The sequence below is a fragment of the Bubalus bubalis genome, chromosome 12 (assembly GCF_019923935.1).
Source record: "Bubalus bubalis isolate 160015118507 breed Murrah chromosome 12, NDDB_SH_1, whole genome shotgun sequence".
NCBI classification, from domain to species: Eukaryota; Metazoa; Chordata; class Mammalia; order Artiodactyla; family Bovidae; genus Bubalus; species Bubalus bubalis.
This window is the reverse complement of record NC_059168.1, coordinates 30,436,251-30,452,100: the sequence shown is the minus strand read 5'-3', so window position 1 is coordinate 30,452,100 and position 15,850 is coordinate 30,436,251. Positions and strand designations below refer to the sequence as shown.

The following is a 15,850-nucleotide window of genomic DNA, read 5'->3' as shown; positions in this document are numbered from 1 at the left end:
GCTTTTTCCATGATCCAGCAGATGTTGGCAATTTGATCTGTGGTTCCTCTGCCTTTTCTAAAACCAGCTTGAACATCAGGAAGTTCACGGTTCACGTATTGCTGAAGCCTGGCTTGGAGAATTTTGAGCATTACTTTACTAGCATGTGAGATGAGTGCAATTGTGTGGTAGTTTGAGCATTCTTTGGCATTGCCTTTCTTTGGGATTGGAATGAAAACGGACCTTTTCCAGTCCTGTGGCCTCTGCTGAGTTTTCCAAATTTGCTGGCATATTGAGTGGAGCACTTTCACAGCATCATCTTTCAGGATTTGGAATAGCTCAACTGGAATTCCATCACCTCCACTAGCTTTGTTCGTAGTGATGCTTTCTAAGGCCCACTTGACTTCACATTCCAGGATGTCTGGCTCTAGGTCAGTCAAGGCTATGGTTTTTCCAGTGGTCATGTATGGATGTGAGGGTTAGACTGCGAAGAAAGCTGAGCACTGAAGAATTGATGCTTTTGAACTGTGATGTTGGAGAAGACTCTTGAGAGTCCCATGTACTGCAAGGAGATCCAACCAGTCCATTCTGAAGGAGACCAGTCCTGGGTGTTCTTTGGAAGGAATGATGCTAAAGCTGAAACTCCAGTACTTGGGCCACCTCATGCGAAGAGTTGACTCATTGGAAAAGACTCTGATGCTGGAAGGGATTGGGAGCAGGAGGAGAAGGGGACGACAGAGGATGAGATGGCTGGATGGCATCACTGACTCGATGGACGCGAGTCTGAGTGAACTCTGGGAGTTGGTGATGGACAGGGAGGCCTGGCGTGCTGCGATTCATGGGGTCGCAAAGAGTCGGACATGACTGAGCGACTGAACTGAACTGACTGAACTGAATAAATGCAAACTATGAGAAGACCTCAGCTAATACACTGGTGAAAAGAAAGCTTTTCCTTTTCATCCAAGGTGCCCTGCCCACTCTTGCTACTTCTATTCAACATAACCTAGTTAGGGCAATCAAATAGGATAAAGAAATAAAAGGCATCCAAATTGTAAAGGAAGAAGTAAAACCGGCTCTGTTTGCAGATGACATCTTATTATGTACAAAACCCCAAAAGTTTCACACACACACACACACACACACAATGTTAGAACAAATTCAGCAAAAGGTACAGAAAAAAAAATAAGAAAATTAGTTGCATTTATATACATACAACCTGAACACAAAGCAAGCAATTCCATTTACAATACCATCAAATAGAACGCTTAGGAATAAACATAACCAAGGAGGAAAAGACTTGTTCACTAAAAAATACAAAACACTGCAAAAAGAAGTCAAAAATGACACCACTAAATGGGAATAAACTCCACATTCATGGATTAGAAGTTAATATTGAATATTAAGATATTGGTACTACCCAAGGCATCTAAGTGGAGAAGGAAATGGCAACTCACTTCAGTGTTCTTGCCTAGAGAATCCAATGGACAGAGGAACATCGTGAGCTGCTGTCTATGGGGTTGCACAGAGTTGGACATGACTGAAGCGACTTAGCATGCATGCAAAGGCATCTAAGATTCAGTGTAATCCCTATCAAAATCCAAATGACATTTTTGGTGTGAATGGAATAATCCATCTTGAAATTCACATGGAATCTCAAAGGATGTTGAATAACAAAAACAGTCTTGAAAAAGAAAATATAAGCTGGAGGTCCCACATATACTGACTTCAAAGCATAATATAAAACTACAGTAGTCAAAAACAGTGTATTTTCATAAAGACAGAAATAAGACCAGTGAAACAGGGAACCCAGAAATAAACTCTCACATGTATGGTCAAATGATTTTCAATAAAAATAACAAGACTGTTAAACAAGGAAACAACAGTCTTTTCAACAAATGCTATGAAAAGTAAATATCTACATGCAAAGGGATGAAGCTGAGCCCTTACCTTACACCATATACAAAAATTAACTCAAAATGGATTAAAAACTAAAACATGAGACCTAAAACTGCAAGACTCAGAAAAAAATCATAGAGGAGGATCTTCATGACAGTGAATTTGGGAATGGTTTCTTAGATATGATACCAAAAGCACAGGCAAAAAGGAAAAAAAAAAGATAAAACAGACTTCATCAAAATTAAAACATTTGTGTATCAAAGGATACTATCAACAAAGTGAAGAAGAAACCCACAAAATAGGAGAAAATATTTGCAAATTATGTATCTGATACAGAGTTCATATACAGAATATATTTTAAAAACTCTACACTGAACAACAGGTTGGATGAAGCACAAGCTGGAAACAAGGCTGCCAGGAGAAATATCAATAACCTCAGATATGCAGATGACACCACCCTTACAGCCAAAACAAAGAGGAACTAAAGAGCCTCTTGATGAAAGTGAAAGAGGAGAGTGAAAAAGTTGGCTTAAAACTCAACATTCAGAAAACTAAGATCATGGCATCTGATCCCATCACTTCATGGCAAATAGATGGGGAAACAGTGGAAACAGTGGAAGACTATTTTCATGGGCTCCAAAATCACTGTAGATGGTAACTGCAGCCATGAAATTAAAAGACGCTTGCTCCTTGGAAGAAAAGTTATAACCAACGCCTAGACAGCATATTAAAAAGCAAAGACATTACTTTTCCAACAAAGGTCTGTCTAGTCAAAGCTATGGTTTTTCCAGTAGTCATGTATGAATGTGAGAGTTGGACCATAAAGAAAGCTGAGAGCCAAAGAATTGATGCTTTTGAACTGTGGTGTTGGAGAAGACTCTTGAGAGCCCCTTGGACAGCAAGGAGAGCCAACCAATTCATCCTAAAGGAAATCAGTCCTGAATATTCTTTGGAAGGACTGATGCTGAAGCTCAAACTCCAATACTTTGGCTGCCTGATGTGAAAAGCCAACTCATTAGAAAAACCCTGATGCTGGGAAAGATTGAAGGCGGGAGAAGGGGACGTGATGACAGAAGATGAGATGGTTGGATGGCATCACTGACTCAATGGACATGAGTTTGAACAAACTTCAGGAGATAGTAAAGGACAGGGAAGCCTGGCATGCTGCAGTACATGGGGTCACAAAGAGTCAGACACGACTTAGCGATTGAACAACAATAATCATGATGGCAGGGTACATCTTCTTTAATTCTTAACAGAAATTGAACCAAGTATCTCCCATAAAGCAATGGCAATGATTATTTATTACCTAGCTATGTACAAGATCATCCCATGCCACTCTACTCTTACCTGGGGTGAAATATATCTCAACATATTTTGACAAATACAAAAAATAGATTTTGTTAAATTGGCTTTTTCCTACAAAGAAATAAAAACATCACATCAGGTCAGTTCAGTCATTGAGTCGTATCCAACTTTGCAATCCCATGGAGTGCAGCATGCCAGGCCTCCCTGTCCATCACCAATCCCAGAGTTTACTCAAACTCATGTCCGTTGAGTCAGTGATGCCATCCAACCATCTCATCCTTTGTCTCTCCCTTCTCTTCCCACCTTCAATCTTTCCCAGCATCAGAGTCTTTTCAAATGAGTCAGTTCTTCATACCACGTGGTCAAGGTGTGGAGTCTGAGCTTCAGCATCAGTCCTTCCAATGAATAGTCAGGACTGATTTCCTTTAGGATGGACTGGTTGGATCTCCTTGCTGTACAAGGGGCTCTCAAGAGTCTTCTCCAACACCACAGTTCAGTTCAAAAGCATCAATTCTTCAGTGCTCAGCTTTCTTTATAGTCCAACTCTCACATCCATACATGACTACTGGAAAAACCATAGCTTTGACTAGACACAACTTTGTTGGCAAAGAAATGTCTCTGCTTTTTAACATGCTATCTAGGTTGGTTATAACTTTTCTTCCAAGGAGCAAGCGTCTTTCAATTTCATGGCTGCAGTCACCATCTGCAGTGATTTTGGAGCCCAAAAAGTAAAGTCTGTCACCGTTTCCACTGTTTCCCCATCTATTTGCCATGAAGTGATGGGACCAGATGCCATGATCTTAGTTTTCTGAATGTTGAGCTTTAAGCCAACTTTTGCACTCTCTTTCACTTTCATTAGGAGGCTCTTTAGTTCTTCTTCACTTTCTGCCATAAGGGTCATGTCATTTGCATATCTGAGGTTATTCATATTTCTCCCGGCAATCTTGATTCCAGCTTGTGTTTCATCCAGTCCAGCATTGCTCATGACATACTCTGCATATAAGTTAATTAAGCAGGGTGACAATATACAGCCTTGACGTACTCCTTTCTCAATTTGGAACCAATCTGTTGTTCCATGTCCAGTTGTAACTGTTGTTTCTTGACCTGCATACAGATTTCTCAGGAGGCAGGTCAGGTGGTCTGGTATTCCCATCTCTTGAAGAATTTTCCACAGTTTATTGTGATCCACACTGTCAAAGGCTTTGACATACTCAATATAGCAGAAGTAGATGTTTTTCTGGAACTCTCTTGCTTTTTTGAGGTTGGCAATTTGATCTCTGGTTTCTCTGCCTTTTCTAAATCCAGCTTTAACATCTGGAAGTTCATGGTTTATGTACTGTTGAAGCCTGGCTTGGAAAATTTTGAGCATTACTTTGCTAGTGTGTGAGATGAGTGCAATTGTGTGGCAGTTTGAACATTCTTTGGCATTGCCTTTCTTTGGGAGTGGAATGAAAACTGACCTTTCCCAGTCCTGTGGCCGCTGCTGAGTTTTAAAATCTGATTAAGAGATATTCATTTAGAAGTATCATATAGTGACTTAAAAAATATGTGCTCAATTAACTAAATCATCAATTCAAATAACTATCAGTATGATGATTTATCTTAGAGGAATATCAGAATGGATTTGGAATTTTTTAATGTCCCAATAGTTCTAATGGGTGTCCCAAGTGGCACTAGCGCGGGAGAGGTAAGAGACGCGGGTTCTACCCCTGGGTCAGGAAGATCCCCAGGAGGAGGGCATGGTGACGCACTGCAGTATTCTTGCCTGAGAATCCCAGCTACAGAGGAGCCTGGCAGACTACAGTCCAGAGGGTCACAAAGAGCCAGACACGACTGAAGCAACTTAGCATGCCTGCACACAATAATTCTAATATTTAGCCAGAGCTGAGAATTATTGAGCCAAATAAACTAGTCACAGATCCTCCCTTTTAAAGTTTATATTCTAATATGCATATATATCTTTCCCCCTCAGGTGTTGGGTCCACAGATATTAATAAAATATACCTCTCCATGCACAGAGGACATTGTAACGTATCTTTTCACTACATTATGACAGATACATGCTTAAGGGGCTATGATGATACAGAAGAGATACATCCAAGCTAATAATAAAAGGGGAGTGCTTAGGTAGAAAGGTATTAAAATAAGATTTCTGGAGAAAGTAATAAATGGCTAAGTAGGAATTAACCATAAGGAAGGATGGTGGGAGAAAAATCCAGGCACAAAGCTGAGAGGACAGCAAAACCAAAGAGAGGCAGGAAACAACAAAGTCAACATAGCTAATTGCTCGCGGTTTGTTGTTCCCAATAAAGCAGTAGGTACGAAAGGAAGGAAGAGTAAGAAAGAAACGCAGAAAGCATGGAGGTCCTTGTGCGCCACACTGAGTGCCGGCCTAGGAGAAGGAGACTGCCAGGTATTTCTCAGCATAGACAGGGTTACTCAGGATCAGCAGAGATGTGGGGTGTGCAACCATGGGAGGCTATGCGCAAGTCCCCTCGAGGGAAGAGAGCTTATAGAAAGAAGAATTTGGGAAAGCTGCAGTAAACAAAGATCCCACTGCTTTTCATTGGTTAAGTTGTTGTCAGGAAACATGAAGGGTCTTTCTTCTAGCTGGGCTCTGCCATCAGCACTGGGTGTGAAGAGTGCCCCCTGCAGGTCTCCCAACTGTATTTAATCGAGGTTTCTATTAATGTTTTTTCACAAGGAGTTTAAATTTTATCCTGTAGCTTGATGGGCAGTCAGTGACATGGCAAGCGGGCTGTATGCTGGGTAAGTCTATGGTAGCCAAGAGGAGCAGAGATCATAGCAAATGTGCACTGAGTTCTTACCATGTGCTAGGAAGTATGCTGCTGAGCACTTCACACTGATTTTCTCACATAATCTTCCCACCATCACAATTCTATGGTAGATACGATTATCTTTATTTACAAATGAGGATATAGAAACTTGTCCAACTCACATGGTTATTAAGGGATATAAAAGGAATCCAAAACATTTCTCATCCCTGAATCTTTTAACCTCTAGGATGGGTGGATTGGGAAGAGTGGAATAAGAACACGCAAAGACTATAAGGCTAGTAATTAGTTAGGAACTATATTATCCCAAGTGAGAGACAATTAAGGCAATAGATGGAGAAGAGGGAATAGATTCCAGAAATACTTGGTATTAAAGGATGTCAAAAATCATATGATTCAGTCTTTAAAAGGAATGAAATTCCTTTATATGCTACAACATGAATGAACCTTAAAAATGTGCTAAGTAAAATAAACCTGTCACAAAAGCACAAATATTGTATGATACCATTCACAAGGTACCTAGAGTAATCAAATTCATAGACACAGAAAGTAGAATAGAAGTTACCAGTAGCTGAATGGAGGGGGTAATGGGAAGTTATTTTCTAATGGGTACAGAATTTCAGTTGGGGGATGATTAGAAAGTTCGAGAGATGCACAGTAGTGATGGTTGCACAACCATGTAACACACTTAATGGCACTGAACTGAACACCTAAAAAATGGCTAAAATGGTAAATCACATGCCATACAGTGGGCCCCTGAACAATATAGGTCTGAAATGTGCAGGTCCATTACACATGGATCTTTTTCAATAAATATGTACTGCAAGATCTGTGATTGGTTGAATCCATGGATACAGAGGGCTTCCCTTGTGGCTCAGCTGGTAAAGAATCTGCCTGCAATGAGGGAGATCTGGGTTCGATCCCTGGCTTGGGAAGATCCCCTGGAGAAGGGAAAGGGTACCCACTCCAGTACAGTCAGACATAACTGAGTGACTTTCACTTTCATGGATACAGAGGGCTGACTATATAAACTTATACGTAGATTTTTCACTGCAGAGAGCTCAGGGTCCCTAACCCCTCTGCTGTTTAAGAGTCCACTGTATGATAAGAGAACAGACTCTATATGATTTCAATACTTTCAGTTCAGTTCAGTCACTCAGTCGTGTCCAACTCTGCTACCCCATGTACTGCAATATGCCAGGCTTCCCTGTCCATCACCAACTCCGAGAGCTTACTCAAATTCATGTCCACTGAGTTGGAGACTGAAGTTCAAGAGAATAACAGGATTGGAAATGCAGTTATCAATAAGAAGATCATAGTTAAAACCATGATATTGCATGAGACTGCCCATGGAAAACATGAACTAAGAAACAAGCTGAGGATAGAACCTTTAGGAAACAGGAAGGGCAGATAAAGAGGACTCATGAAGGAGATAAGAAGAAGCAGTCAGAAAGGTAAATATTTTAAAGAGAAGGTAGCAGAAATAATATCTGGGAGAGGGACAATGAAGATGGTGGGGAGAGAAGCAAGAGATGAAAAGGAGCTGGAGAAGATACACCATCATACCCATTTCTCTCCTTCTACTTTTGGGAGTTACAATGAAAATCCGAGTTCCTAATTTTCTATAGCATTGTAAGATTAGAAAACAAAATTCCTCCACTGAGGAAAAACTTAACATAGTAATATACAATAATATGCACCTTAAAATAGGAGCATGTAAAAAACTGTCAGGAATATATTTTATGCAACAATAATGATGTTAAACCTACATAAAACCTTAAGATCTTTGGCAGTCTACACAGGAAAAGCAGGCTAATTGTACACGAAGGGCTAACTGTAACTTGTTTTCAGCAATAAGAATTTCTGAAAGCTACTTATAGAGAGTTATTTATAAACTTTTTTGAAAATTATATTAGTATAAATTTTACCAGATTACTATTTTAAGATATCCAACGGAAAAAATTTTTAACATAAATTAAATTCCTTTCAATGTTTGTGTTTTAAATACAGATATATTTTAAAATCAACCAACAAGTTGTATGAACCATTATCCAATATGTCACATGCCCATAAAGCGTAACAGCACTAATCTAAATCTTATCATGGTGACAGAAGCTATTAAAAACTCCATAAACATCTCTGATAACTCTAAAAATTATGAGGCTGGTTTTATGCCCAGTTTACAGACAATCACTGAATTTTAAAGAGCAACATTACATAGTTTGCTTTTAAGAGGCAACCCTGGAATTTGAACCTGTTGTGCGTTTAAAGCTTAAGCTCTTAACCACTACCCTCTAAACAATCCTCACTTAATCCTCCTTAACTGATCGACTTCTCCATATCAAAACAATACAAGATGACATCTAATAGGTGACAGCAGAATAAGTCCTTGAATCATCACTCCAGAAATCTTTAAACGTCAGAGTCCAGGAGGAAAACGCCTCTAAAATTATAAGTGATGGAAACACTTACAGTCATTTTCTCTCAAAATCATCTGTTTCATAATTAGGAATTTATCCTACATTTCTTAAATTTTATATGGTTTGTGAAAATATGATAAAAAATGCTCAAAAAGTGTTTTACCCTTAGTGTGTGTACTTAGTCACTCAGTTATGTCAGACTCTTTGCGACCCTATGGACTGTAGCCCGCCAGATTCCTTTCTCCATGGGGATTCTCCAGGCAAGAATACTGGAGTGGGTTGTCATTCCCTCCTCCAGGGGATCTTCCCAACCCAGGGGTCAAACCCAGGTCTCCCGCATTGCATGTGAATTCTTTACCATCGGAGTCACTAGAGAAGCCCTTAATACATTATACCAAACTAAACTAAAAACACCTGCTAAAAGATTTTGAACAGGCTTCATCAAACATCTGAAACACTCTAAGAATAAGTCAAATGGTTTCTGATAAACATGTTCTTTGTTCGTTATCCTTCACTGTACCCTATAGGATACCTTGGGCTTCCCTGGTGGCTCAGACAATAAAGAATCTCGCTGCAATGCAAGAGACCTGGGTTTGATGCCTGGGTTGGGAAGATCCCCTGGAGAAGGGAACGGCTACCCACTCCAGACCAGATCTGATAGACAGAGTGCCTGATGAACTATGGATGGAGGTTAGTGACACTGTACAGGAGACAGGGATCAAGACCATTCCCATGGAAAAGAAATGCAAAAAAGCAAAATGGCTGTCTGGGGAGGCCTTACAAATAGCTGTGAAGAGAAGAGAAGCGAAAAGCAAAGAAGAAAAGGAAAGATATAAGCATCTGAATGCAGAGTTCCAAAGAATAGCAAGGAGAGATAAGAAAACCTTCTTCAGCGATCAATGCAAAGAAATAGAGGAAAACAACAGAATGGGAAAGACTAGAGATCTCTTCAAGAAATTAGAGATACCAAGGGAACATTTCATGCAAAGATGGGCTCAACAAAGGACAGAGATGGTATGGACCTAACAGAAGCAGAAGATATTAAGAAGAGATGGCAAGAATACACAGAAGAACTGTACAAAAAAGATCTTCATGACCAAGATAATCACGATGGTGTGATCACTCACCTAGAGCGAGACATCCTGGAATGTGAAGTCAAGTGGGCCTTAGAAAGCATCACTATGAACAAAGCTAGTAGAGGTGATGGAATTCCAGTTGAGCTATTCCAAATCCTGAAAGATGATGCTGTGAAAGTGCTGCAGTCAATATGCCAGCAAATTTAGAAAACTCAGCAGAGGCCACAGAACTGGAAAAGGTCCGTTTTCATTCCAATCCCAAAGAAAGGCAATGCCAAAGAATGCTCAAACTACTGCACAATTGCACTCATCTCACACGCTAGTAAAGTAATGCTCAAAATTCTCCAAGCCAGGCTTCAGCAATATGTGAACCGTGAACTTCCTGATGTTCAAGCTGGTTTTAGAAAAGGCAGAGGAACCACAGATCAAATTGCCAACATCCGCTGGATCACCAAAAAAGCAAGAGAATTCCAGAAAAACATCTATTTCTGCTTTATTGACTATGCCAAAGCCTTTGACTGTGTGGATCACAATAAACTGTGGAAATTTCTGAAAGAGATGGGAATACCAGACCACCTGACCTGCCTCTTGAGAAATCTGTATGCAGGTCAGGAAGCAACAGTTAGAACTGGACATGGAACAACACATTGGTTCCAAAAAGGACAAGGAGTACTTCAAGGCTGTATATTGTCACCCTGCTTATTTAACTTATATGCAGAGTACATCATGAGAAACGCTGGGCTGGAAGAAGCACAAACTGGAATCAAGATTGCCGGGAGAAATATCAATTACCTCAGATATGCAGATGACACCACCCTTATGGCAGAAAGTGAAGAGAAACTAAAAGCCTCTTGATGAAAGTGAAAGAGGAGAGTGCAAAAATTGGCTTAAAGCTCAACATTCAGAAAACGAAGATCATGGCATCCAGTCCCATCACTTCATGGGAAATAGATGGGGAAACAGTGGAAACAGTGTCAGCCTTTATTTTTTGGGGGCTCCAAAATCACTGCAGATGGTGATTGCAGCCATGAAATTAAAAGACGCTTACTCCTTGGAAGGAAAGTTATGACCAACCTAGATAGCATATTCAAAAGCAGAGACATTACTTTTCCAACAAAGATCTGTCTAGTCAAGGCTATGGTTTTTCCAGTGGTCATTATGGATGTGAGAATTGGACTGTGAAGAAAGCTGAGTGCCGAAGAATTGATGCTTTTGAACGGTGGTGTTGGAGAAGACTCTTGAGAGTCCCTTGGACTACAAGGAGATCCAACCAGTCCATCCTAAAGGAGATCAGTCCTGGGTGTTCATTGGAAGGACTGATGCTGAAGCTGAAACTCCAATACTTTGGCCACCTCATGCGAAGAGTTGACTCGTTGGAAAAGACTCTGATGCTGGGAGGGATTTGGGGGCAGGAGGAGAAGGGGAGGACAGAGGATGAGATGGCTGGATGGCATCACTGACTCAATGGACATGAGTCTGGGTGAACTCCGGGAGTTGGTGATGGACAGAGAGGCCTAGTGTGCTGTGATTCATGGGGTCACAAAGAGTCGGACACGACTGAGCGACTGAACTGAACTGAACTGAACCCACTCCAATATTCTTGCCTGGAGAATTCCATGGACAAAGGAATCTGGCAGGCTACAGTCCATGGGGTCGCAAAGAGTCAGACATGACTGAGTGACTTTCTCTTTCATAGTAAACCTTATACTATACCCTTCCCTTTTATCTAGAAAAGTATTAAGGTTGCAATTAACTACTATATTGCTACAGATTCGTACAGCATTTCTAAAGGACTACTAAATCATTAGTCGGAGACACAAGTTTTCAATTATTTGTCATATGTCACTAAATTGTATAAGTAGAGTTAGCTGTAAGACATTTTACATTTGTAAAAAAAATAACACAAGATTTTTTAATTTTACCATGCAAAATTCTCCATGAATCTTTCTGCAATCACTATGAATTCCTTGGAAATTAGTAATGTGAACCTATTTTTAATATGGAAAGTTAATTAGGAGCTATTTTTTAGTGGTTTGAATTCCAAAAGAAATTAGTATTTTAGCAAACATAGAAACAAAATATCTACCAGAAAGATACTTCCTCGTGCAGAGAAAACTTTCATATGGAAATTTAGGAAAATTATGTAGAACAGAGTGACTAAGCACAAAGGTAGAACAAGAAATAAGACTTTGGATCTCTTTTGAACATTTAATGAATTACCTCAAAATACTCACTTAATTACTAGGATGCACTTCTGAATCTTAAACTTTATCTGCACACAAAAACAATCCTCACAATGTAAGGGAAACATAAAACAGATTGAAAAGTGAAGGTCGCTCAGTTGTGTCCAGCTCTTTGTGACCCCATGGACTATGCAGTCCATGGAATTCTCCAGGTCAGAATACTAGAGTGGGTAGCCGTTCACTTCTCCAGGGGATCTTCCAAAACCAGGGATCGAACCCAGATCTCCCGCACTGTGGGCAGATTCTTTACCAGCTGAGCCACCAGGGAAGCTTAAAACAAATGCATTTTCTTCAAAGAAATATTCTAATTCATTCATGAAAACTAAAAGTTTAGAAATGCTGAGCATGAATACTTTTAAAAACTGATAGGTGTGTTTAAAGAAAATAAAGAAACAATCTTCTAAACGAAAAAGCAAAGCATACTTTTGAGTAATGTTACAGGTTAAAAAAAAAGCCACTCAGGACATCTAATCACTGGCTACTGTTTATCTGTTAATATCAGTAAGTTAAACACAGTACTACCTTCTCTGAGACAGGTAGGCTATTGGGCTCCTCTGTATTTCTTGGTTGCTTTACAGAATCACATCCACACATCCTGTTTTTAAGAACACTAGGCTGAGCCTCAAGCACATGCTGGTGCTGAGCTCCCTGAGGGCTAGTGGAAATGGGCCCATGCAGATTTTGAGTCATGCGAGCTGAAACCCAGAGCACTGGCTCCACAATGGAATCTGAGAGACCTGTGGAGTAAATACACCACCTGGAAAGCTGATGTACTGAGAGCTTACCAGCTGATTCAATAAAGCTTCAGATATGATTTTATGCTCATTTCCAGGAGGTACAAGAATATCACTGGTAGTGTTTTCTAAATGTTTCTTATCCACTGTCTCAGAAGGAAGAACTATAGGTTGCTGGAGCACAGTTTCCATTCTCAGTGATTTTTCAGTAGTTGCTTGAAGAAAACATGGGTTTAATTGTGGAATACTGGTCTGTATTATTGACGGCTGCCCAAGCAGCTGAAATACTTGCTGAACTGGATGCTGAAGAATACTTGCTCTTTCAGAAGTCTGTGTCACCATAAATGGTACACTGACTTTACAAAGGTGAGCTTTAAAAGGAGAAAACAAAACTGTAAGTATAACAGAATCCTAATCTCCTTTAAAAAAAAACAATCTCATGCACAGGAGACCAGGAGGAAATATATCAATAGGTTAACAGTGGTTATCTCTAGGAGTTTTTTTTTCCAGATTTTTTTGTGTGTGTCTTCTACCATAATAATGTATTACTCTTATTTCGAAAAATTAAATATATCTTGCTTTAACTTTAGCCTTTTCCCACTATTGCTTATATGGCACATTTGGAGACATACACAGGCCACCAATATTTATTCCATGAGCCTTTCCCACTGTGTAATAAATTACAGTGTTAATAACCTAAATTGGGATTTTTAAGAAACCTAGTCATGGAGAATGTATACTTTAGATATAAGATACCATAGAACAACTATAAGACAAGGCTGTCCAAAAAGGATTTAATAATTTCAAAAGTTAACAAATTTTCCCCTTCTTTCCTTAAAATAATACTAAAAAGAAGAAAGAAATTTACTTTTTGAACACTGAGTCAGGTACTTTGCTTAAAGTCTGTAATGACCAAAAAAAAAATAGGTATGATTCTCTTTCAAATAAAGAAATAGTTCTCTGAAAAGCAGACACAAGTTAAACCTTCAAATTTTTCAAATATTCTGATACAATCTCCAATAAGAAAGGAGGCAAAGGTTGATAAATCTAATCTTTAGTTTTTCTTGATTAGACCTAGCTGGGATATGTGTATAAAAATTCCGGGAACTAGCTTAAACTAGAGAAAACCTACACAAAGCATCTTATACAATGTGGGGAAAGAGAACTGGAAGTGAAATGTGGGGACAAGCTTAGTGCCTGTCTTAATAGAGAGGCTTAGTGTTTTTTGCTGTAGCTTGCTTTCATAACAACTACTATTTATTATTACTTTTAAGTAAGGTTTATCAAAAGTTCCTATAACTTCAATGACTTGAGGTATAGTTAATTTAAACTCATGGAAGTTAATATCCAGAAGTCAGTACCAATGCTAAAAACAAAATATTCATAAGACTATACTCTTACCAGATGTAGTCTGCTGTGTCACACCCACCGGTACATGAATAGGATAACCAGGAAAAGTAAAGCTTGCACTGGAGTTTGAGGTGCCCTAGATATGAGAATTTTACATTCGAAAGTTAGAAAGAGGCTTTACTTGAAACTTTTTTCCTGATCTCATAGAGGATACAAAAAAATCTGATTAAGGTCAACAGGACAATAGTAACCCAACATTAGGGCTGAGTACTCTTGAGTAAAACAGCTTTTTAATAATTGATGTAGATCATCTCATTAAAAATAAAAGGAATTTCCTTCTATGGCTATTAGCAATGAAGTCAGTAAGTCTTCATAAATAACATGAACACTGACTCATAAAATCTGCCCACAACATAGCTTTAAAATGGGCACTGATCCTCAAGATGTCAAATATAAGATCCACAGTTGTTTATAGGAGTCCTCTAGTCTGTAAGTTGATCACTAATATTATTTTAAAGCAGATTAAAGTGTATCATTTTTATTTGAGAATAATTAGACCTTAGGATTTTAAAATTTTTTAAAAACTAAATGAAAAGATAAGGAAACATGTTTGTCTATCTGACATGCAAAAATTTAAAAGACTGATTAATATTACCCAATGCTGCTAAGAATATGATAAAAATCATATCCTCTCACACCTCTGCTTATATGAGCATATATGGTACAATCCTTTTGGACAGCAGTTTTGCAGTATATACCAAAACTAAAAACATGCATTATCTTTGACCCAGAAATTCTACTTCCAGAAATTTATCCCAATTACCTGATTATCACAAACACACCAAAACATTATCTACAAGTATCACCAATGTAATGCCATATTAGAAAAATACTAAAAATAATTTAAATGTCCATAAACAAAAGGCTGGTTAATTAAACTGTGACACATCCACTAAGGCTAATCAATATTTACCTGGCATTGAGAAGGGCCATCTATATTACTAAGTTTAGAAAAAAGAAATGACAGAAATAGTCCAGAGAATGATCCTACTTTTACTGTGAAAATTAATACAACTTTCTTTAATGAAGAAGTCTAAATGGATATATATCATACGGTTAAAACAGCTACCTTTGGGATACAATCCTGTAGGGCCCTATCACTTTTTACTTTCTAAATCTGATTTTACTCTTCGTGTATGCGTTAGTTGCTCCAGTCAAGTCCAACTCTTTGTGACCCTATGGCCTGTAGCCCACCAATCTCCTCTGTCCATTGAATTCTTCAGGCAAGTACTGGAGTCAGTAGCCATTCCTTTCTCTAGAGGATATTCCCAACCCAAGGAACAAACCTGGGTCTCCTGCACTGTAGGCAGATTCTTTACCATTTGAGCCACCAGGGAAACCCACCATTAATGAGAACTTATTTCCAAGAATTCCAAAGATAGAAATATTTCTTCACTGGTATCTTATCAAAAGCAGCACCATTCTTTCTAAAAATTGTGGTAAGGACTATGATTTTTGTTTTTAATGAAGAAACAGAAATAAATGGTCCACTAAGTGAGTCAGCTGTAAAGCACCTGCCTGCCAATGCAGGAGACACAGGTTCTATACCTGGGTGGGGTAGATCCCCTGGAGAAGGAAATGGCAACCCACTCCAGTATTCTTGCCTGGAGAATCCCATGGACAGAGGAGCCTGGAGAGCTACAGTCCAAGGAGTCGCAAAAGAGTCAGACACAACTTAGTGACTAAACAACAACAAAAATCTTGTACCCAGAAAGGTAACTCGTGGGCTGGAAGAAGGTGAAGAACAGTTAGTCAATCATATATCATCTTTTGTTGTTGTTTAGTTGCAAAGTCGTGTCCAATTCTGCGACCCCATGGACTGTAGCCCACTAGGCTCCACTGTCTATGGGATTCTCCAGGCAAGAATACTAGAATGGGTTGCCACTTCCTTCCCCAGGGGATGTCCCTGATCCAGGGATGGAATCCGCATTTCCTGCATTAGCAGGTGGATTTCTTACCACTAAGCCACCAGGGAAACCTTTAAAAAAA

At 39.2% G+C, this 15,850-nt stretch overlaps 1 protein-coding gene across 4 annotated transcripts in view; it reads right to left on the bottom strand.

Annotated features, from left to right (window-relative positions):
• The window catches only part of GTF2A1L (general transcription factor IIA subunit 1 like), a 168,208-nt gene that overhangs the window by 138,143 nt on the left and 14,215 nt on the right, over positions 1-15,850 (bottom strand). For 3 of the 4 annotated variants that reach the window (XM_044925896.2, XM_025261001.3, XM_044925895.2), the window contains exons 5-6: positions 13,853-13,937; positions 12,503-12,822 (exon numbers count right to left, since the gene is read on the bottom strand). The exons of the other annotated variant lie outside the window; for it this stretch is intronic. In XM_044925896.2, the coding sequence (XP_044781831.2) occupies positions 12,503-12,822; positions 13,853-13,937 (405 nt within the window). The remainder of the gene's footprint in view (positions 1-12,502; positions 12,823-13,852; positions 13,938-15,850) is intronic. 4 annotated transcript variants of the gene reach the window in all.